General features: G+C 39.9%; 1 protein-coding gene across 2 annotated transcripts in view; it reads right to left on the reverse strand.

The window, feature by feature from the left end:
* DIAPH1 (diaphanous related formin 1) overlaps positions 1–26,583 on the reverse strand; it is a 97,491-nt gene that overhangs the window by 68,048 nt on the left and 2,860 nt on the right. For both annotated transcript variants that reach the window (XM_057540078.1, XM_057540079.1), the window contains exons 2-3: positions 2,345–2,371; positions 1,183–1,338 (exon numbers count right to left, since the gene is read on the reverse strand). In XM_057540078.1, coding sequence (XP_057396061.1) covers positions 1,183–1,338; positions 2,345–2,371 — 183 coding nt within the window. The remainder of the gene's footprint in view (positions 1–1,182; positions 1,339–2,344; positions 2,372–26,583) is intronic.

Below are 26,583 nucleotides of genomic sequence, written 5' to 3' on the forward strand. Positions count from 1 at the left end.
TGAGACAAACTGAAAGCTTCAATGAAAAGTAATAATAGTAGTACTGGTTGAGTGGTGACTACCTCAAGTACCAGGCCTCAGTTTTAAGGGTTTTAAGCACATGCTTTTAATTAAGTTAGGCCTGCCACTAATCTCTAATTGAATCTGAGATCATAAATCCAAGTTAATATATAGGTCTTATGAAACCTTATAAGCATGTACTCAAAACTTTCCAAGACTTAGCACTAGTGGACATTCACTCAGTGTCCTCCCCACTCAATGGTCCTCACTGAAGACAGCAAAGTCAGTCACATCCATGCACAGCTCATTATTGAACTGACCTCAGCCCCAACCTTTAAAGGTCTTCTAGTGATTGTAACATCAGAATTCTCTTTCCAGATTCACCACTAAGTAGAAGATCTCGGGCAAACAATGCCTTTCCATTCCTCAGCTTCTTCTTTCCCTCCCTCCCTCCCTCCCTTCCTTTTATTTATTTATTTTTGGCCGCATTGGGTCTTCATTGCTGCGCGCGGGCTTTCTCTAGTTGTGGCGAGCGGCAGCTATTCTTCGATGCAGTGCGCAGCTTCTCATTGCGGTGGCTTCTCTTGTCGCGAGGCACGGGCTCTAGGCACACGGGCTTCAGTAGTTGTGGCACGCGGGCTCAGTAGTTGTGGCTCACGGGCTCTAGAGCGCAGGCTCAGTAGTTGTGGCGCATGGGCTTAGTTTCTTGGCAGCATGTGGGATCTTTCCGGACCAGGGATCGAATCCGTGTTCCCTGCATTGGCAGGCGGATTCCCTGCGCCACCAGGGAAGTCACTCAGCTTCTTCTTTGTATAGATTTTGTTGTGAATGTTTTAAAACTTCATCTACTCTGGCTAACCCAAAGGTGGTCATCACACTACCACAAGAGCTGGCCCACTCATTTTATGTCTTTGTGGCTAAAGTGTTGCTGGGCTGAAGGACATTAACAAGGTGGTCAGTGATCAGATATTTCCGAGCCTAATTCATAGATTCCAATCTTACGGACTGCCGCTTGTGTATGCAGTCCCTTCATTAATGGGACTGCTATTAAGAAGTTCTCTGTTAAGCCTGGAATTTTTTGTAATTAAAGGATAGTTAAGGGGGACTGTACACAAAAAAGGGCCCATCATGCTCGTAAAAGCATTTTCAAGAAGAAGCAATGCTTTGGGGTGGGAAACTTACCAGCATCTGTTCAAAGAGTACTAGAACTTGCTCATCTGAAACATCCTGCAATGACTGTGCTGTGGGATCATCCCCATATGATGCAGAAGAATTTCTCTGAGCAGAATTAGGCTTTTCTTTCTCCTTCTTAATTCTCATGCTGGTAAATCTCTCCAGCTGAGAAAGAAAAAAAAGTATTAGCAGTGATCCATTTTCATTTACACAACAAAGCACACATCAAATAGCCTCTAACCTCTTATATGTACATGGTTCCTCTGGTTTGTGGCCAGTTCAAGGCTCTTCTGACGTGAAAAAGAGAAACCAGTCTTCCTTGTACCTAATTTACTACACTGACTCTGTACTCTCACCTTCATCCAAAGATAAGAGGAATGAAGTGTTAAGAATTGGAAACTCTCTACAAAGAGAAAACTGTTCTTTAGCTCCCCTGCCATTTCTAAGCCCTCTAGCAGCACAGAACTGAAAGCACCTCATGTGCAGAGTGCTCAGTAAAATGCCTTTTGTTTCCCTCTAGCTATCCAATAATAAATATGGCCAGGCCCTTAGAGGATCTCTCCCTTCAAGAGGTAAGTGTGACCATAGATTTTAATAGATATAAGTCATATACAAGAAACAAGGAAATGCCTTAAAACCAGGAACCATTCCTTTTTCTTTCTTCTGTACACTCCATAGCACTTGTGTTATGTAAGCAGCAAAAGTTCAGTACATATTCTCCAAAAAATCCCCTTTGCAAAGAATATAATCTACTTCAGGGGTATATATGTCATCTCTCTGTCAACCAAATGCTCATGAACCACTCCTTAAACTGCAAGGACAAGTGTTCGATTCAAAAAGAGCTACCGATAAGCTGCAGCTTATCGGCACTACCTAATTGAAAATAACAGTAAATATCTGCAAGCATTCTGGGGCTTCAAATGATACGAGTGGCATCCAGACAGCAAGTCAGCTTGGAGTTTAAAGAACATGCCTAACCTTGGAAGCCAATGAATGTGCCAGGGAAATGCATGCAATGGGTCAAACAGAGCAAAGAGTTAGGAAAAAGCTTTGGGATGATGAGAATAGAACCCATATCACGTTTATAAGTTATAGAAAGTCAGTTATTGCAACTGGTAAATATCATAGTGTAGGAAATGAGCCATGCACATGCTGAACAAAATTTCCTTACCTCATCTGCCATGAGCCGCTTCAGAGTCTACGAACAGGAAAAATGAGGGAGAAGAAAGGGAAGAGGGATCAGTGAAATGCCAGGAAACCTCCCAAATACCAGATGGGTTGGGGAAAAAAAGAGGAGAAAATAAGTTGAAAGGATCTAGGCTCCTTCCCACATGCTAGATTTCTGCCAGACTATTCCTTAGCACATTCCCTTAGGTAAGGGGCAGGAGTTTTAAGGTCACTAAAATATAATAACCCTTTGGGGAAAAAAAGGTGGAGAACTGAAAAAACTCTAAATGGGATGACCAATAAACCTATGAAATGTGTTCAACTGCATTAGTAAACAAGGAAATGCAAACTAAAACCACAACGAGGTATCATTTCACACTCAAGACTGGCAAAAATTTTCATGTGTGTCTGTCTAGTCACAGAGCAGCGGGAGCTCTCCCACACTGTTGGTGTGAATGTAAATTGCTATGGCCACTTTGGAAAACAGTATGGCATGATCTAGTAAAGTTAAAATATGCAGATATATTACAATTCAACATATCAGTTCCTATAAATCTACTCTTCAGAAACTTGCACATATGTAGCAGGTTGTGTATAACAAGAATGTTCACAGCAACACTGTAATATCTATCAATAAAACAGAGAACAATCCAAATAGCTATCAAGAATAGAATGGATAAACTCGTATAATGGTAGAGTGGAAAACAATTACACAAAGCAAGTGAATGAACTTACAGCTACTCACAAACATAAAAGTGAATGTACTATTTTTTTTACATTGAGATTAAAAACATGCAAGACTAAATTATATTATTTAGGATGTACAGTTATAAAGGGAATGATTACCACATATGGCAAAACAGTGGTTACCTGAAGTGGGTGGAAGAGTAATGACTGCAGAAGGGGACAGGGGGCTTCAGGGGTGCTTACAATAATATTCTATTTCTTGATATGGATGATGGTTACATGGATGTTCAGTTTATAATTATTCTGTATGTTTTATATTCTCTTCTGTATATGTGCTACACTTTACCCCCAAAAATCTGAACAAGCAGGTATAGGAAAGCAGGAATTCTTCATTCTAATACTTAGTTTTAAACCATATCTATTTTTGCTAATGTCCTTAGAAGAGTATAGTAAATGCCTCTTGATGAACCTTCCTCAACTAATGAAAAACTATTTCTGACACTGTCACAAAACTACTTTACCAACTTTTTTACAGACGAGAAAAATCTATGTCTTTATGTTCATGTGCGCCATGTCAGAGTTCGGTTAAATCCAGTGTGAACTGTGAATCTTAACTTTGCCCTCCACGGTCCAGAGGAGGTCAACCTTCTACTGATGGAATGCTAATCACTCACCCGAAACCATATGATCCTTGCTCAGTGTCAATGGAATCTAAAGTTACTTTGTGTGTGCTGTTTACACAAAGTAAAGGCAGAAGGGCAGCAAAGGCAGAAGGATGATGAAGCAGAGACAGCAACACCCAAGGAGACTCACAGTTCCTTTTGTCACCACCCTAAGTCACCTGACACACAGAGGTGAAACAAGCCACAAAAAGGATGAATGTTTATAGTTAGGTTGCCATTGCCAAGGTTAAACTTATTTGCTCCTAGAGCAAGTGCTTCCAGAACCTTGTCCTCCAAACTCAAAATGTTCCCTCAGAACCAAGCAACAACCCAAACAATTCTGGGATGGATATAACGTAGGTAACAGAACCAGGGTCTAATGAATCAATCTCAGCTGCAGGTTAAGTTAAAGAACAACAAACCAGCAACTTGTTCTTTCTGTCTGCAGACTCTTATTTCTCTTCCCTCCATCCCCATTATTGAAGTTCACGCCACTATGATCTCCTGTTTGATTTACTGTAATAACCTCCTAACTGATCTCCTTGCCTTCAATCCCGTCTGCCCAACACAAAATCCATTCTATATACTATATCCAAGAGTAATCATTCTAAAATGCCAAGCTGTCCATGTTATTTCCCATTTAAAACCCTGCAATAGTTCCCTACTGCCCTCAGGTTAAGATCCAAATTCCTTAGCATGGCATATGACACTTATGGCTTCTCTCCCTTGACTCATCTCTCAACAAACCCTCCATTTCAAACTCGATCTTCTGGGCATCCTAACTAGTTGCAGGTCCACAAATAGATCTTGCTGTCTCACAACCCCAGACTTTCTCTAGGCTGCTGCTTCCCTCAGACTAGATTGTGCTTTAAGGCTAGCTCCAACAGGCCCTACAGGATGATACCTCCTAATTGGGTGGGTACCTCTCCTTGTGTGTATACAGAAATAGGTACTTGCCTGTCTCACAGCGCTAGAAGTGGATTACAACTGTCTTTTGATTGCCTCCTCTAGCCATTTCCAGACTAAGTTCCTTCAGGGTAGAGCCTAAGACTTAGTCATTATATCTCCTATGAACAAATACCATAATCTGGGGCTGCTCTCCTAAAATACCAATCCCTGCAAAAGCCCTCAAATCTATTCCACCTCTTCACTGCATTAGTGAAGAAACTGAAGCCCAGACAGGTGGAGTAAATCACTGAGGTCACATGAATAGGGGCAAGCTGGGTATGGAACTCTGGTCTCCAGATTCCAAAGCCCTAAATCTTCGCATTCCCCAGATTCTTGTCTTGTTCCCATTTAATGCCCACTAACTGTTGCCTTTACAAACAAAAGTAAACATCTCTTTTCTTAAGAAGGAAGAAACCAGTCTCCCTTGCTTTCCTTGGTGCATCATTAGAAACAGATTTATTCCTTAAAAAAATTATCCATGCTTTAGTGCTCAATTTGAGTAAGGACAGCAAAAATGATCCATGCATTTCCTCAACTACTCCAACAGAGGGCAGCATCTACCAGCAAAGTGAACCACAGTACTACAGGCAAAATTCTGTTTCACAACCCAAAAGAACACCCAAACAGCAAGCTCAATTCCATTACTGAAATGGAACCTGCTGCTACAGTATACTGAGGGTGTATTAATTTACTTATTTAATACTATGTGTGCTTTCCTTACAGATCTTGAACATACAGTTTACAAACGGCTTTAAGTTTTTTTTTTTTTAACTGTATCATTAACTGTTTTGTGGATTCTCTGAGATATGCAACAAGAAGTTCCTAGCTCATGAAAAGTAAGAAGGACTAAAAATAGTGGAGACCTTGAAGATAAATGCTACTGGAGCTATATTTATGCCTTATGCCCCAGAGGTTCAAGCTTTTTAACACAGTCTCTAATGATCCCACCTACTTCTTTCTAAATGCTTCTACACTCACCTTTCTCCTTGTTTGCTATCAATTATTTTCTGCTCCCAAACTATAAACCCTTACTTATCTTCACTAAATAATTCATCGTCCTGTCCCTCCTACTGAGTCTTCCACTAAAACTATACTAAAACCTTTAACTACAAATATAGATACTGAAGGAAGCATAAATACGGAATGAAATTTTTTAGCATATCAAAATCTGCTCATGAATACAGATTAATAGGAACTTCCAGATAAAAGACGGTAGACTGAATCAAATTTCCCCGCTTTTTGAAACCGTTCTACATCTACAGAAAACGAATTTTTAGAAAGAAAAAAATGATAGAGGGAAGGAGCCTACAAGGTTGGGAAGAACAAGAAAAGCGTAATTCAATCAACTTTTGAAGCTGGGACTAAGACCCAACAGACCTAAGAAAACTGAGTCCTAAACCTGCTGTAGGAAAAGCTAATGACCAATCCAAATTGTACTTAAGTATCCCAACAGGCTCAGGAATTAGCAGCACCAGGTACCTATAGAAATGGGCAGTTGGAGGGAGGGGGAGGCCCAAAAATAAGATTGGTTTGAAAGCTGTTTAAGAAGCAGTTGGACCAGTAGATCCTCCGTTACCCCCCAACACCCCTCCCCCCATGCCATCGGGAGACTACCCTCCCTTACTCCAGCAGAAGTCTGGAAATTTATTCTTAGAAGAGGGTAAAACACAGATCTCTGGATCAGGGGATGCCAGGCACAGTTGTGGGCAGAGATCCTATACCAAAAAGAAGAGTAAGTTAATCTATGCATACTATAAGCTGAGACACCCAGCACCTTCCCCCTTCTAGTTTCTCAGGACCCCAGCACCCCAAAACCCTTATCCTTGAGGCAGAAGGTTGGAAGAGCCTTCTCTGGGGAACTGAAAAACAACATTAAGCTACTGACATAGTCCAAGCAGATGAACCGTGCCATCCAATATGGTAGCTACCAGACCCAGGTAACTATTAAGCAGTTCTAATGTGCCTAGTGCAACTGAAAAAGGAATTTTTCATTTTATTTAATTTTATCAAAATTTAAAATTAAAAGCTAATATTTTATTGTTATTGTTAAACTTAAGTATCAATATGTTTGGAACACGCTAGGTATGTGAATCTACCTTTCACTTGTAAATTTTTTCAAATCTAAATACACATCAAGTATCTTCATGAAAATTTAGCATCCAAATTGAGATGTGCTATAAATGTAAAATAAAAACTGGAGTTCAATAACTTCATATAAAAAACAGAAGGTAAAACATCACATTAATAATTGTTATATCTATTACATGTTAAAATAATGTTTTAGATATACTGGATTAAAAATTTTATTATTAAAGTTAATTTCACATGTTTCTTTTCACTTTTTTCTTTCTTTTTCTGTGGCTACTAGAAAATCTAAAATTACATATGTGATTCACATTATATTTCTATTGGACAGGGCTAGCCTACAATAAACTGCACAGCTAACAAACCTTACCCATGCATCCAGAGTTTCCAATGAGTTTTTTAGCCCCTCATTTTTAAACATTAACAGACAACCAAGGATTATCAAACACATGAGGAAAAATCGTAATAAGAGAGGGGGAAAAAGCAACTCATTATACAGAGACTATGCAAGAAAAAGAAAGATTAGGAAAAAAAATTAATAGCCACAAGGGAGAACATAATGCCTTTTTTTTTTTTTTAATTTATTTATTTGTTCATTTTTGGCTGCATTGGGACTTCGTTGCTGCATGTGGGCTTTCTCTAGTTGTGGCAAGCGGGGGCTACTCTTCGTTGTGGTGCACAGGCCTCTCACTGCTCTCTCGTTGCAGAGCACGGGCTCTAGGCATGCGGGCCTCAGTAGTTGTGGCTCGCAGGCTCCGGAGCGCAGGCTCAGTAGTTGTGACGCACGGCCTTAGTTGCTCCGCGGCATGTGGGATCTTCCTGGACCAGGGCTCAAACCCGTGTCCCCTGCATTGGCAGGCGGATTCTTAACCACCACGCCACCAGGAAAGTCCCTATAATGCCATTTTTTTAAATTGTTTTTTTAAAGTTTTGCCCACGCTGTGCGGCATGCGGAATCTTAGTTCTCCGACCAGGGATCAAACCCACGCCCCCTGAAGTGGAAGTGCGGAGTCTTAACCACTGGACCACCAGGCAAGTCCCTATAATGCCATTTTAAAAAGAAACATTCAGAGGAAAAAGAACCCTGAGAAATTGAACACATAAGAACAGAAACTCAAGAGAAAACTCAATAGAAGGGCTGGAAGATAAGAATTTGAGGATATCTCCCAAAATTAGAGCAAAAAGACAGAGATGGAAAAATAAGAGAGTAAAGATAAGGAAATTAGATCAGTTTGGGAGGTCCAATATCCAAATAACAGGAGAACAGAGGAGGAAGCTATCAAAGAAATAATTCAAGAATATTTCCCAGTACTGAATGTAAGCTGGTGCAGCCACTCTGGAAAACAGTATGGAGGTTCCTCAAAAGACTAAAAATAGAGTTGCCATATGATCCAGCAATCCCACTCCTGGGCATATATCCAGAAAAAAACTATAATTTAAAAAGATACATGCAACCCTATGTTCATAGCAGCACTATTCACAATAGCCATGGAAACAACCTAAATGTCCATCAACAGATGAGTGGATAAAGAAGATGTGGTTCATATATACAATGGAATACTACGCAGCCATAAGAAAGAATGAAATTATGCCATTTGCAGCAACATGGATGTACTTAGAGATTATCATACTAAGTGAAGTAAGTCAGAAAGAGAAAGACAAATACCATATGATATCACTTATATGTGGCATCTAAAATATGGCACAGGGCTTCCCTGGTGGTGCAGTGGTTAGGAATCCTCCTGCCAATGCAGGGGACACAGGTTCGATCCCTGGTCCGGGAAGATCCTGCATGCCGCGGAGCAACTAAGCCCGTGCGCCACAACTACTGAGCCTGCACTCTAGAGCCCACAAGCCACAACTACTGAGCCCAAGCGCCTAGAGACCGTGCTCCGCAACAAGAGAAGCCACCGCAATGAGAAGCCCGTGCACTGCAACGAAGAGTAGCCCCCACTCGCCGCAACTAGAGAAAGCCCGCGCGCAGCAACGAAGACCCGACGCAGCCAAAAATAAATAAATAAAATAATAATTTTAATTAAAAAAATAAAAATAAATAAATAAAATATGGCACAAATGAAACTATCTATGAAATAGAAACAAACTCATAGACATAGGGAACAGACTTGTGGTTGCCAAGGAGGGGGGTGGGGGAGCGATGGATTGGGAGGCTGGGGTTAGCAGATGCAAACTATTACATATAAAATGGATAAACAACAAGGTCTTACCACATAGCACAGGGAACTATATTCAATATCCTGTGATAGGGACTTCCCTGGTGGCGCAGTGGTTAAGAATCCGCCTGCCAATTCAGGGGACACGGGTTCAAGCCCTGGTCTGGGAAGACCCCACATGCCGTGGAGCAACTAAGCCTATGCACCACAACGACTGAGCCTGTACTCTAGAGCCCGCGAGCCACAACTACTGAGCCCATGTGCCACAACTACTGAAGCCCATGCACCTAGAGCCCATGCTCCGCAACAAGAGAAGCCACCGCCAAGAGAAGCCTGTGCACTGCAAGGAAGAGTAGCCCCCGCTCACCACAATTAGAGAAAGCCTGCGTGCAGCAACAAAGACCCAACACAGCCAAAAAAAAAAAAAAAAAAAAATCCTGTGATAAACCACAAAGGAAAAGAATATAAAAAAGAATGTATACATATGTATATCTGAATCACTTTGGGGTATAGCAGAAACTAACAACATTGTAAATCAACTATAGGTCAATTTTTTAAAAAATTTCCCAGTACTGAAAGATAAGTTCCCATCACAAAAGACAGAAACAGATCACCACACAAAGGCATATCATGGTGAAATTCCAAAACACCGGGAAAACAAAGAAAATTCTACAGTTTGAAAGAAGGGGTACTTCCCTGGCAGTCCAGTGGTTAAGACTCCGCAATTTCACTGCTGGGGGAGCAGGTTCAATCCCTGGTCAGGGAACTAAGATCCTGCATGCCATGCAGTTCGGCTGGGGGAATTGGGGGCGGGGAAGAAGGGAGGAAAACTGGTCATATACAAAGGAATCAGAGAAGCTTTGAATTTTTTAAACTACATACAAAAAGCTAAACAATGAAAAAAGGCCTTTTTAAAATCTGAAAAAAAAACCAAACTTCTAACTTAGAATTCTATACCCAACCAAATTACTCATCAAATGTGAGTTCAAAATAGATATTTTCAGACATTGAAGCTTTCAAAAAATTTATCCCCGTGCACCTTAGGAAGCAATTGTAGGATATGCTCCACCAAAATGAGGGAGCAAACCAAGAAAGTGAAAGACCTGAAATACAGGAAACAGGAGATCTAACACATTTAAGAGGTAAAGGAAATCCCTAGGACAAAGATTCCAGGATCTTTGTGGTGGTCCCCTACATTCCTCATGGCTTAACCCACAGATACCCTCAGAAGGAGCCCTTGTAAACACACAGAGAATCTAAAGTCAGACTATGACTCCAACATAGTACTGTTTATTTTCTCTTGGGAGCCTCCTCCTCACGGCGGCAATATCGTCATTTAAACATAGTCTAGATTTTTGCTTGTTACTCAATTTTTATAATAATCTTTCAGTTATATGCAAACAATTATAGATAGAAGCATAAAATATTTTTTAAAGGGGCAGAAAAACATTTATTCTATAGGAATTTTTTATTCAATAGAATTAGATGGGTAAATGAATTTCTGAAGGTCATTAGCTGGTACAGGAAAAGAGCTTAACAAAACTGCATTTATTAAAATAACATTCATTTCCTCTAAAAGATTCTCAGTATTATCAAATCTTACTTAAATTAACACAAATTGCTCAAAGGTACACTGCATCAAAAGTAATAGCATCAGAATAAATATACTTGGCTGGGCACTGCTCTGCATTAAGACCATCAATCAACATAAAAATGAAAAGCTGTCCCTTCGCTCTCCTTCCAGAGTGTAATTCAAAGCTCTGATTCAGTCACCACATCCTAATGTAATATGTGGTAAGATAAATCTTTTGGTTACCATCTACAGGAAATAAGAAACTTCCTAGACACTTTACAGTTTGGTTTCTCTAAGAAACCAAAAATTAAAGTCAAGATCCCAAGGTATGCCCTATGAGGCCAAGCTAATTAAAATAAATTTATGACCTAATGAGTCTGAAACATACTCTGATCAATTAGTATCATAATAAATGCAAATGAAATCTAAAACTCCTTTTCCATAGCTGGATTTGTGGTGGTGGTGGTGGTGGCTGCATCTATTAGTACTTCAGCTTTTTAAAAGTGGGCCGATGGGACTAAACTTGGCAGTCTTTTTGGACAGAGGTTCCCTCTGTTTGCCTAGTCACAGAATTGGTCTTATTATAAATTCAAGGATATAAGAAAATTCGTCCAAGGCACTGATTCACTTCTACCCAATTCCCTGAATCTTTAACTTTTCCATCTAGTCACAAAAAGGGCATAGAATTCTCAGACAATTAAGGACAGTCTCTTGGAACAGGATACTCATGTAGCCTAACAAAAGGTAATTAGGTAATGTCCTTAGCAGAAGAGAGGTCAGGAGAGATCTAATAAAAGAATATGATTAAACATTGCTCTGATCACAGAGTACTTTACATAGCAAAAAGTGTTTCTAATTCCTACCAATGTGCTTCACAGGAACAGTTAATCATGGACTTTTATCTCATGAACCATGTGGCTAGCATACGGGTAATATAAACCTATAAGAGCAAGCCCATATTTCAGTACTTTCTAAAGATTTTGTTCAGGCTAACTTATAGGGGACAACTACATCTGAGCTCTTGGCTAAGGGAGAACACCACAGGTGAATGCCACTTGGCCCCTGCTCTGATGATTCTAGGAGGCCCAGGTTTTTCTCATAACACCTATAATCACAATGCAATTCACTGCCTCAATATACTCAATTCCCACCTCTCCCTCTTCTGACATCCACACTTGCTCATGGGTTAATTCAGAGTGAGGGAAATATTTAGTGTGGTAGGTAGAATTCTAGGACGTCCCCCAAGATTCCCAGCCTGACGTACATACGCTGTATAATCACCAGGACTGTAAATATTATAGGATATCACTCTTGTGATTAGGTTATATTATTTAGCACAACTGACTTTAAGAAGGGGAAATTATCCATGGGTGTCTGACCCAATCACACAAGCCCTTTAAATCTAGAGTAAGAAGTCAGAAACACAAGGATCCAACATGCCATTTCTGTCTTGAGCATAAAAGAAGCCAAATGGCAGGGATTACAGGCAGCATCTAGGAGCTGAGAGCCAGCAAAGAAACAGGGACCTCAGTGCTACACCTGCAAGAGGCTGAATTCTTCCAACTTGAATGAGCTTGGAAGGTTTTCCTCCAGCACCTACAGATGAGAAAAGGCCCAGCTGACACCTTGATTTCAGCCCTGTGATCCTCTGAGAATCCAGCCAAACTATCCTTGCTGGACTTCTGACCAACAGAACTGTGAGCTAATAAGTGGGTTTTATTTTAAGCTGTTGAGTTTATCATGTAAAAGTAGGCAACTAATACATTAAGCAAACTGACAAAATTTATCTAGAACTTTAGCTAAAGGAAAAAGATCATGAGTCCTAATTTTTACTTATGGCATGCTAAACAACTGCAAGTATGATTCTGAGCAAATCACATTAATTCTTCATGCTTCAGTTCCCCTATTTATTAAAAAACAAAACAAAACCAGACACACTTCTTGGGACCACTAAGATCATAAAATGGACTGAGAGAGCATTCTATAAAAGCAATCGTGCTCTTATTACTACAGAAAAACTTCTTGTAAAATATACACGTGTACTAGTTGAGACGGTACTCCTACAACATGGCATAAGGAAAAAGTTATTCCTCATCTGTAAATTGTATACTTAGCCATAGCCAATCATTTCACAAAAAGATCTAAAGGACTCAGCCAAGTCAGGCTCTAAATATTTTATATCAGATCCTTCTTCAGACCGTTATTGTAGCTGTTTCTGTGGACCAGATTGTAAGTTGCTTGGGGGCAGGAACCCATGCTTTGTTCATTTGACATGTCCAATATTTAATAAATATTTTAAAAATTATCATCACTCTAGGTTTAAGAACATCATCCTAAACACAGTATATTCACTTATTCATTACTTTATGCAAATTGAACAAGCTAAAGAAAAGTTTCAAGTTAAGGTTTATGACAGTACAGTACGATTGTTATAGACAGCTCAGACCAAACCTTCAAGAATAGTGTCTTTCCCTATGAATGAGGCCAGGGGACCCCGAGTGGTGCTTCAGCCCACATGACATATTTGTTAGTTGTCCTTGGGGAAAATATCCAATTATGGGACACATGTCACCTAGGGAGTCTTCCACCACCTTTGAAAAGCAATAAGCCTTCAGTAAAGACATAGGCTACCTATGGGTAAAATGGGAAATAAGTCTCACTGCAGCCAACAACAGTTTCCTTTCAAGTCCTAATATACCTACCCAGGAAAGAACAGGTAAGGTACCTGTCATTCAGAATCAAAGAGAACAAAGAGCAGGGTCTGGCTCTGATTCATTTTTTTATTCTAGCACAGGACTGACATTCAGTTTCTTAGGACAGTGCAGCAACAGAGGGTCATAACATGGATATGAATTCAGTTACCAACAAGCCCTATTCCAGCTTTGCCACAAGATTTGCTACATTTCCACTAAAGGACAGTAAAGGCAGGGTAAGCTTTTTTTGGGGGGTTGTGCTGGGTCTTCGTTGCTGCGCGCCGGGGCTACTCCTTGTTGCAGTGCACAGGCTTCTTACTGCGGTGGCTTCTCTTGTTGCAGAGCACGGGCTCTAGGCGTGTGGGCTCAGTAGTTGCGGCTCGTGGGCTCTAGAGCGCGGGCTCAGTAGTTGTGGCGCACTGACTAAGTTGCCCTGTGGCATGTGGGATCTTCCCGGACCAGGGATCGAACCCGTGTCCCCTGCATTGGCAGGCAGATTCTTAACCACTGGACCACTAGGGAAGTCCCAAGCTCTTCTTTTTATCCACCAGTTTCAGCCTTCCTATCTTTAGAACTATGTTGTCTCACAGGGCTTGTGTGAAGAATAATAAAATAGACGTAAAGCACTTTGCTTTGCAAAGTGTTTTGTAAAAGGTAAATAATATATGATGATGGAACCAATGAAACTCCCTTCAATTCCCACTCCTTATAGAGAAGTCAATTAGAACTAGAGAGAAGGAAATAATGGATACCTTCAAATGTAGGAAACTTTCCCTTCCATTTTAAAATAATGGCCCAAGGATGGCATGGAATGAGTCAATACCTTATATACCATTTACAGAGAAACAAACTAGATTCTGACATCACTACTTACTAGTGCCAACAGCCTCAACAGGAGTTGTGTAGAACTGGAGCACCCACTTCAAAAAAGGAAATCATAGAAAAAAGGTGTATCAGAGGAAAGGAAGTCTAAAAGAAGAGCACAAAATGACTAGAAATTGAAAAATATGAACTCTAAAGCTAATTTACCATTATAAAGTTAAATGCGCTTAAGGGAAAGAAAACTGAAAATTATCTAGAAACCCCCAGAAATGGAGATGGCACACTCATGTTCTCCATGACTGCTAAGGAAAAAGTGCTAAAGGAGCAAGTAAGACTCTAGCAGCTCATCCATCCACTTAGCTCCACACTGCCGCAGCAGCCCCACAGCTACAGTCAGTATTGGAGAGTTAAATTTGTGACAACTCATACAAGAGACAACAAAGGAAACACAGTAGAGGAGAGTCCAAGATCTTTTTTTTTTTTTAAAGAAATTCATTCATTCATTCATTTATTTATTTATGAATGACTGCGTTGAGTCTTCGTTTCTGTGCGAGGGCTCTCTCCAGTTGCGGCAAGCGGGGACCACTCCTCATCGCGGTGCGCAGGCCTCCCACCACCGCGGCCCCTCCCGTTGCGGAGCACAGGCTGCAGACGCGCAGGCTCAGCAATTGTGGCTCACGGGCCCAGCCGCTCCGCGGCACGTGGGATCCTCCCAGACCAGGGCTCGAACCCATGTCCCCTGCATCGGCAGGCAGATTCTCAACCACTGCGCCACCAGGGAAGCCCCCAAGATCTTTTATTCCTAATTAAAAGACGTCTTTCAATCTACCCCTGCCTTCCAGAATCAGTATCTTTTTCCTGATACAACCCAGGGAGTCCAGAAAGATTCCAGGCAGTGGCCCATGTGAAGCACAAGTTAGAAATGCCATATAGGGGACTTCCCTGCTGGTCCAGTGGTAAAGAATCTGCCTTCCAAAGCAGGGGACGTGGGTTCGATCCCTGGTTGGGGAACTAAGATCCCACATGCCGTGGGGCAACTAAGCCTGTATGCCACAACTACAGAGCCCGTGTGCTGCAACTACAGAGCCCACATGCTCTGGAGCCCGTGCGCCACAACTAGAGAGAAGCCCGCCTGCTGCAACGAAAGATCCGTGTGCTGCAACTAAGACCCGACGCAGCCAAAAATAAATATTTTTTCTTTAAAGGCCATGTAAAGAACATTATTAGGTAACTGTACTCCATTCCCTGTTTCAATAATTATAAACTTGAAGCAATTTGCTTATAAATTCAAAGCAACAAACTCAATTTCCCTCACGACTGTCTAAAATTGTTTAGAGTCTGCTTTCCAAAAAACCACATTTCCCGACTATAATTAAAATGAGGGGAAAAAACTATCTTAATATTAGAATTCAATCCTCTGAGAGACAGGTCCACTACGTTCGAACAGTTCTCTAATAGTCCAAGAAGGCAAGTCTCTTGGGGAAAAGGAGAAAGCAACTTTTTGCCTCCAGCTTAGCTCATCCTGAAGCCTGGGACTGGCAGAGCCCGCATCCTAGATAGCTGATAGCCTAGAGGAAGAAAGACAGTCCACTCAGGTTTCACTATTCCAGCTCAGCAGAACAGGTGGAAACCAGGCTGGGAACATTGCATTCTTCCTCTATGTCCATGCAAACAAACTGCCAGCCCCCTGCACTACAAAGCACTCAAGGGCTGGGAAAATAAGTTGCCACTAGAGAAAGTGCTCAGATTCTAGAAGTCCTAGTTTCCTATCAAGTACCACATGGTGTGGCAGACACGCCCCTCTCCTTTGCTGTCAGGAAGGAGGTGCACACACATTCTGTCATCTGGTGAGAGGGCAGAGTAAGCAAAGCTCCCTCCCTTTCAAACATCCAAAGGTTCTAATAAAACTTTCAAATACATATATAGAAAACGATAAGTAACGTTAACCTACTTTTCCAAAGTTTTGACATACTTCTCAAGCTCTAAATACTGATACTTGTTCTTTACTTTCTTATCAGGCCTCTCTCTTCACTGCCTTAGCTTAGAGAAGCTAAGAAATAAGGGGTGTTGTTCATTCATTTGGAAACAGTCAATGACTCAGGAATGCTGTTTCCCCATCTCCGTAGCAACTGTCTTCTCCTCCCATGTTGTGATGTGAGTAGCAGGACATCTACTCTTTCTCAAGGGTGAGCATATGAATGACACACCCAAAGGCCTGACAGACAGGAAGTTCCTGCAGCTGATATTGCTTCTACATAACAGGCACCAAGCATGAGGCCACCTTGTTTTAAATCCCATTCTCAAACCCTTCATTTCTAAATGATGGTTACACTTCTTCTATCCTCACATCATTCCTGAATACAAGAAGTAATCACGACCTACTGATAATAGCTTAACTGATCCAAAAATTATACTACTACTCAAAAAGCCAGACTTGATCTTATGAAACCACAGTAAACATTTACTGGCCTTTTACAAATCTAGAATTAAGATTTTATTTTGAGAAAATCTGGGGAAGGGAGGGGGGAGACAGCATGAGGTGAAATCTCATTACTCCTCTATAACCAGAAATATAAGCAAGAGTTAAAACAAGAAACTTCCGATACTTCTAGCAACCGTACTTGTGTGGAACTATGTTCTAATGCAAACACATCACAGATTTCATGCCAAAGTACTTAGGCTCCAAAGACACTTCCATGTACCATGTATTTTTCTCTTTGGTTCTAACTACTGAAAAATAACTAAAATTTCTGGAAAACGAGTTAGGATATTGTTTTACTCTATTTTTATACACATCTACATTTTCTTAGAAAAATGTGTATCACTTTTATAATACAAATACATTTCCAGGGAATTACCTGGTGGTCCAGTGGTTAGGATTCCATGCTTTCACTGAGGGCTGGGGTTCGATCCCTGGTCGGGGAACTAAGATCCCACAAGCCGTGCGGTGCGGTCAAAGCAAAATAAAACAAAATTTCCATTTCAAACAAAAGTACCAATTTTCAAAGATTAGAAAGCTGAAAAATGTTTATGACACACTGTTTTAAAAGCAGAAAATGTGTAGAAACTGTAATTGCAATGTTGTAAAAATATCTGTGCATAGAGATAATGACTAGAATATTCAAATACTAAGTGAAATAAAAATAAAAATTGGGGGTTCTTAGATTTTGCTATTTTGAAAATGTATGTATATGTCTTTTCAAAAAGAGTATAAAAAATTATTTTAAAAGAGTATCAAAATTAGCAGAGCATCGAAAAGCAAAATATCATCCAATTTTCATATTCAAAATGCCCACCAGCATTTACTCTTTTCCAGTAGTACTTTGCTTAAGGCAACACTCTGGCAGGGCACAGTTACAAAATTTAGGGATGACAATGCAATGTGAGAAAGAATAATGAACAGTTAGTGGAGTCTAAAAGCTGGCTTACCTAATTACATGACCTTGAGCAACTTAATACCTCTAGGCCTCAGTGGCCTTCTCATGTTAAGATGAGGAGGCTGAGTCAGATCATTTCTAGGGTCTCTTCAGGGACCCTTAAAGACAGTGCTTAGTTACTACTGCTCTTTTTGAGGGCAGCCCAATGCCTGCTGCTTGCTTGATAGGACATATCCTACAGAGACTTCTCACCACTTCTTCTTGTGGTTTCAATCACAGGAAACAGACGTCACCCATGGGCCTAGAAGTAAGTAACGAACAAGCCCTGGCGGATGCAAAGAGCTGCCAACTAAGGCCAACTCCCATCTTTTTAAAATACCAGAATCAAGAAATCACGAGAAACCTCTATGCCTGGGGAGCCTGACACACATCTTTCACAAAAACTAACAAAACTAAAAATGTCTCTTTAGGCCCCATGAAAGCATGATGAAATAATTTTAGAAGAGTCCAAAACTACTTTGCTTCTACGGCCAAATGAAGGAATCAAAGGAACTCCATAGCTATGGACAGAAATATGTGACTTTGAGAAAAAACTAAGGCAATCCTACTGCCAGCAGCATTTTTTGTGGAGATCCAGACATATCCTGAGGACCTGAAGACTCATCTTGGTCTCCTTTATTTAATATTCTGTGTAAACCTTTCTGTAGCCATGAAAGACTGTGGTACTGATTCAAATAATATAGGGACTTAGCAATTATTCATTTTAAATGTATGTTATCAATCCCTAGAGCAGTGGGTCAAATACTGCTCTCATTTATAATGATAAAAGTTGGCAGCCCTGTGCTATGTAAAATAATGCAGATTTTAAATCTGATAGACATGTTCCTTCATTAAATCTTGATACAAGACAAAACCTAAGACACTATCTCTAGAGAAAAATAAAAATCTTTTCTCAACAGAGTTCTTCTGGTCTGGTATAGTCATATCAGTGGTTCTCTTTGCCTCATAGTTACCTTGGTGAGAGGACTAATGTTTTCAAAACTGTCAATCTCCTACATTAGACCACAGAAATGGAGAGCCTTGAAAGTAATCCCAAGAGTCACAAGACTCACAGTAAAACTAAAATACATAACAGGTTATTGCTAATGTGAGTTAAACACCACCACTCTTAGATACCTTACAAGCTAGATGGGAGATAAGACCCACCCTCCTCAAGAGATCTTGATATCATTCTGTCTCTCTCTCTGTCTCTTTATATATACATACATACATACATATATATATATATATATATATATATACACACACACACACACACACATTTTTTATATATATATATATATATATAGTGCATTCATGGAAGACTAAAGAACACTTCAAATACGCATGCAATCAAAACCAGTATTGCACTGTGCTAAAGTATGTTTAGAAGAAAATGACAGGTCCCAGAGATACGCGCAGATTATTCCCACAATTTCCCACCTGAGCCCACAATTTTTTTTTTCTTTTGCCGCACCACATGGCATGTGGGATCCTAGTTTCCCGACCAGGGATTGAACCTGCGCCCCTTGCATTGGAAGTGTGAAGTCTTAACCACTGGACCGCCAGGGAAGTCTCTGAGCCCACAATTTGACTATACAGTGCTGAGATCCAGATGAAGACAGTCACATCTTTTAAAATCTAGACTGATCACTGAAAGTCTGAGAAGATGGATCATTACAATGGATAAGGAATGGAAATCAAACAAACTTAACTACCTAAACTCCATCTAGATAGCAGAAGTGATTTGCTGGAACCTTAACACTAATCTATTCATGTTCTTCACCACCACATATTCACAAGGCCAAAAACTGCATCAACATGCATCGTGACATGTTACAAAATGCAAATTTTTCCATTCTGCTTTCTGTGGGTTTCTACAGAAAGAGAACCTAAAAGCCCTCCCCAGGTATAAAATAATCTCTATGAAGTGGCTTTCTTAAATGATTCATCTCCCACTGATCCTCCTGATTGCTATAACCGGGCCATTTCTTTTTACTACAGCCATACATTCAAACCTCTGAGCCTCTGTTCGCATTGTTCCCCACCCCACGAAACCCCTTACCCCTCTCCTCTACCAATCCCTGGATTTACTTCCAGGGCCTATCATGTTCCTTCATGTTCCAGGGCCTTCATCTTCTATGAAGCTAACTAGCATTGCCCACAATTGTATTCTAGATCATTTATGTAGAATTTGGGACATTAGTATAGACCTTTGAAATCATTAATGCTAACTCTCTCATTTTACAAGGAAAGACCAAGAAAAGGAGAGTGACTTGCCCAGAGTTCACACAGTTAATTAGTAGCAAAGTCCAACTAAGTAGCAATATATGGAAAGAATATTTCAGTAGGAGTGAGAGATGGGGGTTCTAGTCCTAGGTCTAGTTGTAAACTTGGACAGATCACTTCTCTAGGCCCACATTCCTTCGCCTATAAAATAAAGGATTTGAATTAAATAACTTTTAGCATCCTTTTCACCTCCAGCATTCTATGATTCTGAAACAGGTCTTCTGCCTCTCAGCTCAGTGATCTTTCCACTTAATTCCTTAAATTCTCTGAATTTCTACAGCTTTTGAAGTCTATGCTCATGGCCTTTAAGCTTTTCCTACCTATTCTTCTACAGACACGGCTGAGATTACAATCTCTTAAAAAGCATGGACTGAAACTGATAGGTCAACCACATGGTTCTTGATCTTCAGCCTTTTGGATCTAGGGTAGATTCACACAAACAAGAGAAACTGTATTCTCTACTCTTTGCCACCAATCATACAGAAAATCCTAGTTCCAGGTACCTGGACCTCTGTGGCAATGTCTTAATTATTAACCACAGGCAAATAACCGCCAGGTCTAAAGAATAAACTTCAGCAGTCCCCAGACTCAGGAGAGACCCTAGAGTTAGTAACCATTTGCAATCCTTATTTGTTTCAGGGCCAATTCTAAAATATACAAAAGATAACTATGGAGCTGGTCTAGCAACAACTTCCTCCTTCCTATATGTCACCACTACTTGCTGCTCGCAGCAATTTAAACAACTAAAATTCCTGCCAGGTGATGCTGTTAGAGCTGTTCTATTTACAAAGGAGATAAGGTTACATTAAAAAAAAATAATAATTTAGACAACTTCTTAATAACGCATGAACCAGGGGAAAAGTAGATTTTGCATGCACTCTGACAGCTACTTTTACATGCCTAAGAAAGGTTTAATTAAGATTCCTGCAATGGTCTCAAAGTCTAAATTATTAAATGCAAAACGCAGTTAGGCATTTAGCCACTGCACTTTGTTCATCTAGACCCAGCACTTCTTTTCCCACTAACTGAACTCAAAAAGAGTCCAGTTTTAATAGACTGCAGTAGTCAAAGGGCTCTAAAGATATACCATCAAAATTTTCTATGAAATTCCTAACAGTGAATACCCTTTGATACAACAAGTGCAAAAACTGGACATTTGTAAACTGTCAATACAATGCAGTGAATAAGAAGATGGCTATGTGTGCGTGTGTTTAAATCAGCCAGACCTAGGTTTGAATTCCAGTTCTATGACCTAAAGCATGTTGCTGATCTCACTGAGTTTCAGTTTAATTACCTAGAAAGCAGGAATAACAATAGTACCTATCTTATATCTAGAGCCGTTCAGTGCAGCACTAGGGCTATAGTAAGTATGCAACAAACAAGTGCTATTATTACTGTTACTGTTATTGTTATTATTACTCCCTGTCCTTCCAGTCTGCAATGAAGTAATCTTCCTATCTATAAAGATGATGAGCATTCATTAATATTTATAGATAGGAAGACTGGCATTATACAACCTGTAGAACACTGAGTACAGGAAAACAAAAGGTTTCTAACACCACATAAGAGATGAAAATGCTTTCACTATAAATAGAATCTCAAAGGTCCCCAATCCCAAGGGTATCAGAAATGGTCTGTCTTGTCTACAGGTGAAAATTTACACCCCAAAGAGAACATGTGGAATATAACTGACATTTCCACAGTGATAAGAGGAGAATTTAAGAGCTAAATCTATAAAACTTTTAGGAGAAAAATCTTAGTGACTGTGATTTTAGCAAAGATTTTTGAAATATTATACAAAAAGCAAAAACAATTAATTGGATGGACTTCATCAAAATTAAACATTTTTGTTCTTCAAAATATACTGTTAAGAAAATGAAAAGGCAAGTCACAGGAGGAAGAAAACATCTGTAAAACATATATCCAACAAAGGACTTGTATTTGGACTGTAATTAAAAAATTTTAAGTGGGCAAAATTTTTGAACAGACATGTCAAGGAAGATATACAGCAAATAAACACATGAAAAAATGCTCAACATCATTAAGGAAATGCAAATTAAAGCCACACTGAGATACCGTTTGTAGACTGAAAAAAAAATGCACAACCTAAAAGCTGAAAATTATGTTTTATTCAGAGGCCTTACTGAGGACTATAGCACGGGATGGCAGCCTCTCAGATAGCTCTGAGGGACTATTCCAAAGATTTAAGAGAGGAGCCGGGATATACAGGAATTCTTGCTGGAAAAAAAAAAACCATGAAGTTGAACATCAAAAGATTACTGCTAATCACAAAAAAACAGACATCTCAAGTTAACGATTTTTAGTGCTTTTCTGTATATGGGAAGATATAAGAGTCTGGGCTTACTGAAATCATTCCTTTGATATGCATCTTAACTACCTAAGGCCAGTATCCTGTTTTTCTCCATCCTGAATTCCCCTCAGGGTGCATAGTCTGGACAGCTACAGTGACTGATGGCTTGGTGGCTGGCAACCTGTTTTTCTCCTTCCTGAATTCCCCTCAGGGTGCACCATCAGGGACTCCTACAGTGGCTGATGACTTTATGGCCACAACATCCTTTGTTTACTGAAATGGCAAGTGACATTCTTTGTCCACTCACTACACACCCACTAGAATGGCTAAAATTTAAGACTGATCATACCAAGAGCTGACAAGGAACCAGAACCCATATATTGCTTGTGAGAATGTAAAATGGTACAACCACTTTGGAAGCAGTCTGGCAACTTCTTTAAAAGTTAAACACAGCCCTACTATATAGCCTAGTCATTCCACTCCTAGGTATTTACAAAAGAGAGATGAAGGCATATGTCCGGACAAAAACTTGTACATGAATGTTCACAGCAAAACAAAAAAGAACCAAAACTGGAAACAATCCAAATGCCCATCAACAAGTAAATAAATAAATTATGGTAAGCCCATACAATGTAATATTACTCAGCAATAAAAAAGAATGATCTATTAATATAGCTAACATACATTATGCTGAAAGAAGCCAAAAGAAAGGGTTCATATTGTGTATAAGTCCATTTATATAAACTTCTAGAAAATACAAACTAATCTATAGTTATAGAAAGCAAATCAGTGGTTAGTTACCTGGGGATTGGGGCACAAGGAGGAATGAGAAGGAGAGAATACAATGGGTCAGGAAAAAACTGTTGAGGGTGATGGATATATTCGTTATCTTGCCTGTGGCAATGGGTTCACAAACTGTGCACTAAAGATATGTAGTTTATTGTATGTTAATTATACACCAATAAAGCCGTTTAAAGAAAAAAGATGTCCAAAGGATCTCTGGCAAAACAAACAGGTGAAGACCCCTGAATAAAGTATGAGCTACTCTAGGCAGGGGGGGGGGGGGAAAGCAAGTGTGGTTTATCTTTTTACTTGATCCTCAAGTTCTAACATTAAAAAAAAAAAAAGGCAGCTATATCTGAGATATAAGCCTACTACCTTGGTTTTCTGTGACCTTTAGGATCAAAGATGGTTTATAAGCAACCTCTGTTGGATCCTTGAAGTATGCTAAGTCTTCAAAGAAAATGCAAATCCTATTGCTTTCAAACAGTACTATTCCTAAAACAGGGAATAAGTCACAGAATCAGAAATCCAAAAAAATAATCTAGGACACCATAAACTCTACCTGTATCTGTTACCTAACAAAACGACAAAGTAGCTACTGCCTAAAGACCACTTATAACCACAATCAAGGATGGAATCTCCCATCTTCCATGTAACAATGCTTCCACATAGGAATGCTGTGTTTCTCTTAATTCTTTATGATTTTTCTCTTTTGTGTCCCCTTATCTGTTTCATCCCCCTTCTTGGAGGGAAGAAATTTAAGCAAACATTTAAAGGACAAATTGACACTCCCTAATTGTCACAGAGCCAAGCAACAGAGTCAGTTTCTTCAATCTTTTCCCTTTCAGTCTCATAGCTTCTAGCGTATCTGTTCCTTTTATATTATCCCTTTCCTCCAAGATCCTGAAATTTACTAAAGGAAATGTAGAATCCAAAATTTTATGCTTTTGCCTCCTCCATTTATTTATCCAATTTCCAACCTACAACTGTAAGAAGGGATTGCTGCACTGAGTGGGTGTTTGGGCTTGATGACATTTAAAGTCCCTTCCAACTCTAAAATTTTAAGACTACATTCATAGCAAGCTTTACTAATGAATGGAAGTAAGAATCTCAAAATTGAAAGAACAATGATTCACCCAGAGTTATTCTGTAATTAGTGGTAAAATTCCTTAAAATACTGGTCTCAATTCCCCTTTTCCTTCAGTAATTCTCTTACTTTCTTAAGAAAGATTCTTTGATTAGAAAAACTGTGTTTGTTTAAAAAAAAAAAAAAAGACAGGTAGAAAAGGTAAGATATGTTCATAGTGATTAAAATATTCTTTACTTTTCAATTTTAGCTTCAAGGTTTTAAGAGATTTTAGTATAAGCATCTTTTACTGCTCCTGATTCCCCAAAGGCCTGGCTATCCAAGGGACTAGAACCAGTCCTTATAGCAGCAGGGCACTAGTAAAAACAAAGAGGGAGGGAATGATAAGACAGCTAGGGACAGGAAGAAGGTTGGCATTGTCTCATCTAACCCTAGCTAGGGGCAAACACCCAATGCTGCTTTGCTGGTTAGCAAGAGGTGAATTTTTTCCTACTGCTTTCAGACAAAAGTGATTGAGAATAGAAGGCTCAACATAATAAAGAAAAACACAAGATTTGTTTCAATATGGGGATGCTTTTTGTAGTCATGAATGATTTCAGCTAAGACATAAAATGAGAGAAAACACCACCTGCATATACAAACTCTTTGTTTCTCTATAATACCTAATGTTTCTTGTTAATAAACATGATTTTAAGCTGTTCTTCTAAATCATATGTGGTATAACCTTATCTTTTAAGCCTCTATTACATTTCACTGAAAATATAACACTCTCCAAGAATAACGTGGCAATCCATTTATAAAATACACTGAACACCCCAGGGGATAACAAAAGGTGATTTTATCACACAGGAAATAAAATTAGTCTATTCTGACCCATATGCCCATCAACAAAGTTAAATCACTTCTCACTTATTACTATTTTCTTAGCTTTTAAAGATTTTTTTGATGTGGACCATTTTTAAATTTATTTATTTATTTATGGCTGTGTTGGGTCTTTGTTTCTGTGCGAGGGTTCTCTCCAGCTGTGGCAAGCGGGGGCCACTCCTCATCGCTGTGCGCGGGCCTCTCACCGTCGCGGCCTCTCCCGCTGCGGAGCACAGGCTCCAGACGCGCAGGCTCAGCAACTGTGGCTCACGGGCCCAGCCGCTCCGCGGCACGTGGGATCCTCCCAGACCAGGGCCCGAACCCGCGTCCCCTGAACTGGCAGGCTGACTCTCAACCACTGCGCCACCAGGGAAGCCCTCTTAGCTTTTTAAATAAACAATTTACAGGTCATAAAAATTTCAACTCTTTTTATAAAAATATCCCAACATTTAACAACTCTCTCAAGGCAGAGATTTTAATTCTGAGGCATTCCCTCAGTTTCACCTCCTGTGAGGGAGGATTTCCTTTGAGACAAGTAAATGTAACATTATCCAGTGGATCCTTGTGCTGTCTCTTTAAAGACCAGGCAGGCAGAGAGCAAATTTTTAAGGTATCATTCTGTCATCTCAAACTCTCAATAACATTCCTGTAGGCTCCCCTCCCTCCTTCCAAACTAAGTAATCCCTGTGTTTATCAACTTCAAAAAACACAGATGACTTGTATAAAGTTCTCTGCATACTCCTTGGTGTTCAGCAACCTTTTGGATCAAAGTTAAAGAAGCAGGTATCTGCATGAACAACTCCACTTCTTTCATAATCTCTACCTTTCCTAATATTTGTTTAAAATTCTGCCTGGCATCCTTCATCTTTGCTCTCATTTTGGATGAACAGGGGTCTACAACTAAATATACTTTCACTCTCACTTTGCTTTTCTTTATTTATTTTAAAAATAAATTTATTTATTTTTTTATTTTTGGCTGTGTTGGGTGTTCGTTGCTAAGCACGGGCTTTCTCTAGTTGCAGCAAGCGGGGGCTACTCTTCATTGCGGTGCGAGGGCTTCTCATTGTGGTGGCTTCACAGGTTCTAGGCGTGCGGGCTCAGTAGTTGTGGCTAACAGGCTCTAGAGTGCAGGCTCAGTAGTTGTGGCTCATGGGCTTAGTTGCTCCATGGCATGTGGGATCTTACCGGACCAGGGCTCAAACCCGTGTCCCCTGCATTGGCAGGCAGATTCTTAACCACTGCGCCACCAGGGAAGTCCCTCACTTTGCTTTTAGAAGGGCATGAAACTGCAACACAGCAATAATTTTACATAGGCATCCAAAACAAAACAAGATTTTAAAAATTACATATCTTCTATTATTTCTAATCCCACACTAAAATTCATGTTTTACAAAGTTAGGCTCCTAGTTGAATCAAGATGCGATAGTCTTTCTTAAAATGGATCAGTTCTTGATTGTATGAGAAGACATGGAGTCTGTAAAATGCAGGAATACTCTGCAGCTTCCTAACATCCTGGTTATACTTACTCCCCTTACACATATTTCAGAAATCATTCTCTCTGACACCCACATTCATCACTGCTGAAAAGGCAGAAAACACTCTGTTCATTTAGCATTTTTATTTCCCTTCATCTTAAGGGCTTCCAAAAGTAACTGGTATAATGCTGGACGAGGGATAAGCTCATGGTCCAGGAGAAGACAGACTCAAGAAGAACCAAGGGGAATGGAACACCAGACAGCCTGGCTGTCACACACATTAGCATCTCGAACAACCACATGTTTTAAAAAGATGAGCCCTACCACTGTTTAAACTTAGACTCCCTGTGTCCTTTCCACACAAGATGCCTCTAAGG

This window comes from Balaenoptera acutorostrata, chromosome 2 (genome assembly GCF_949987535.1).
Source record: "Balaenoptera acutorostrata chromosome 2, mBalAcu1.1, whole genome shotgun sequence".
Classification (NCBI taxonomy): Eukaryota; Metazoa; Chordata; class Mammalia; order Artiodactyla; family Balaenopteridae; genus Balaenoptera; species Balaenoptera acutorostrata.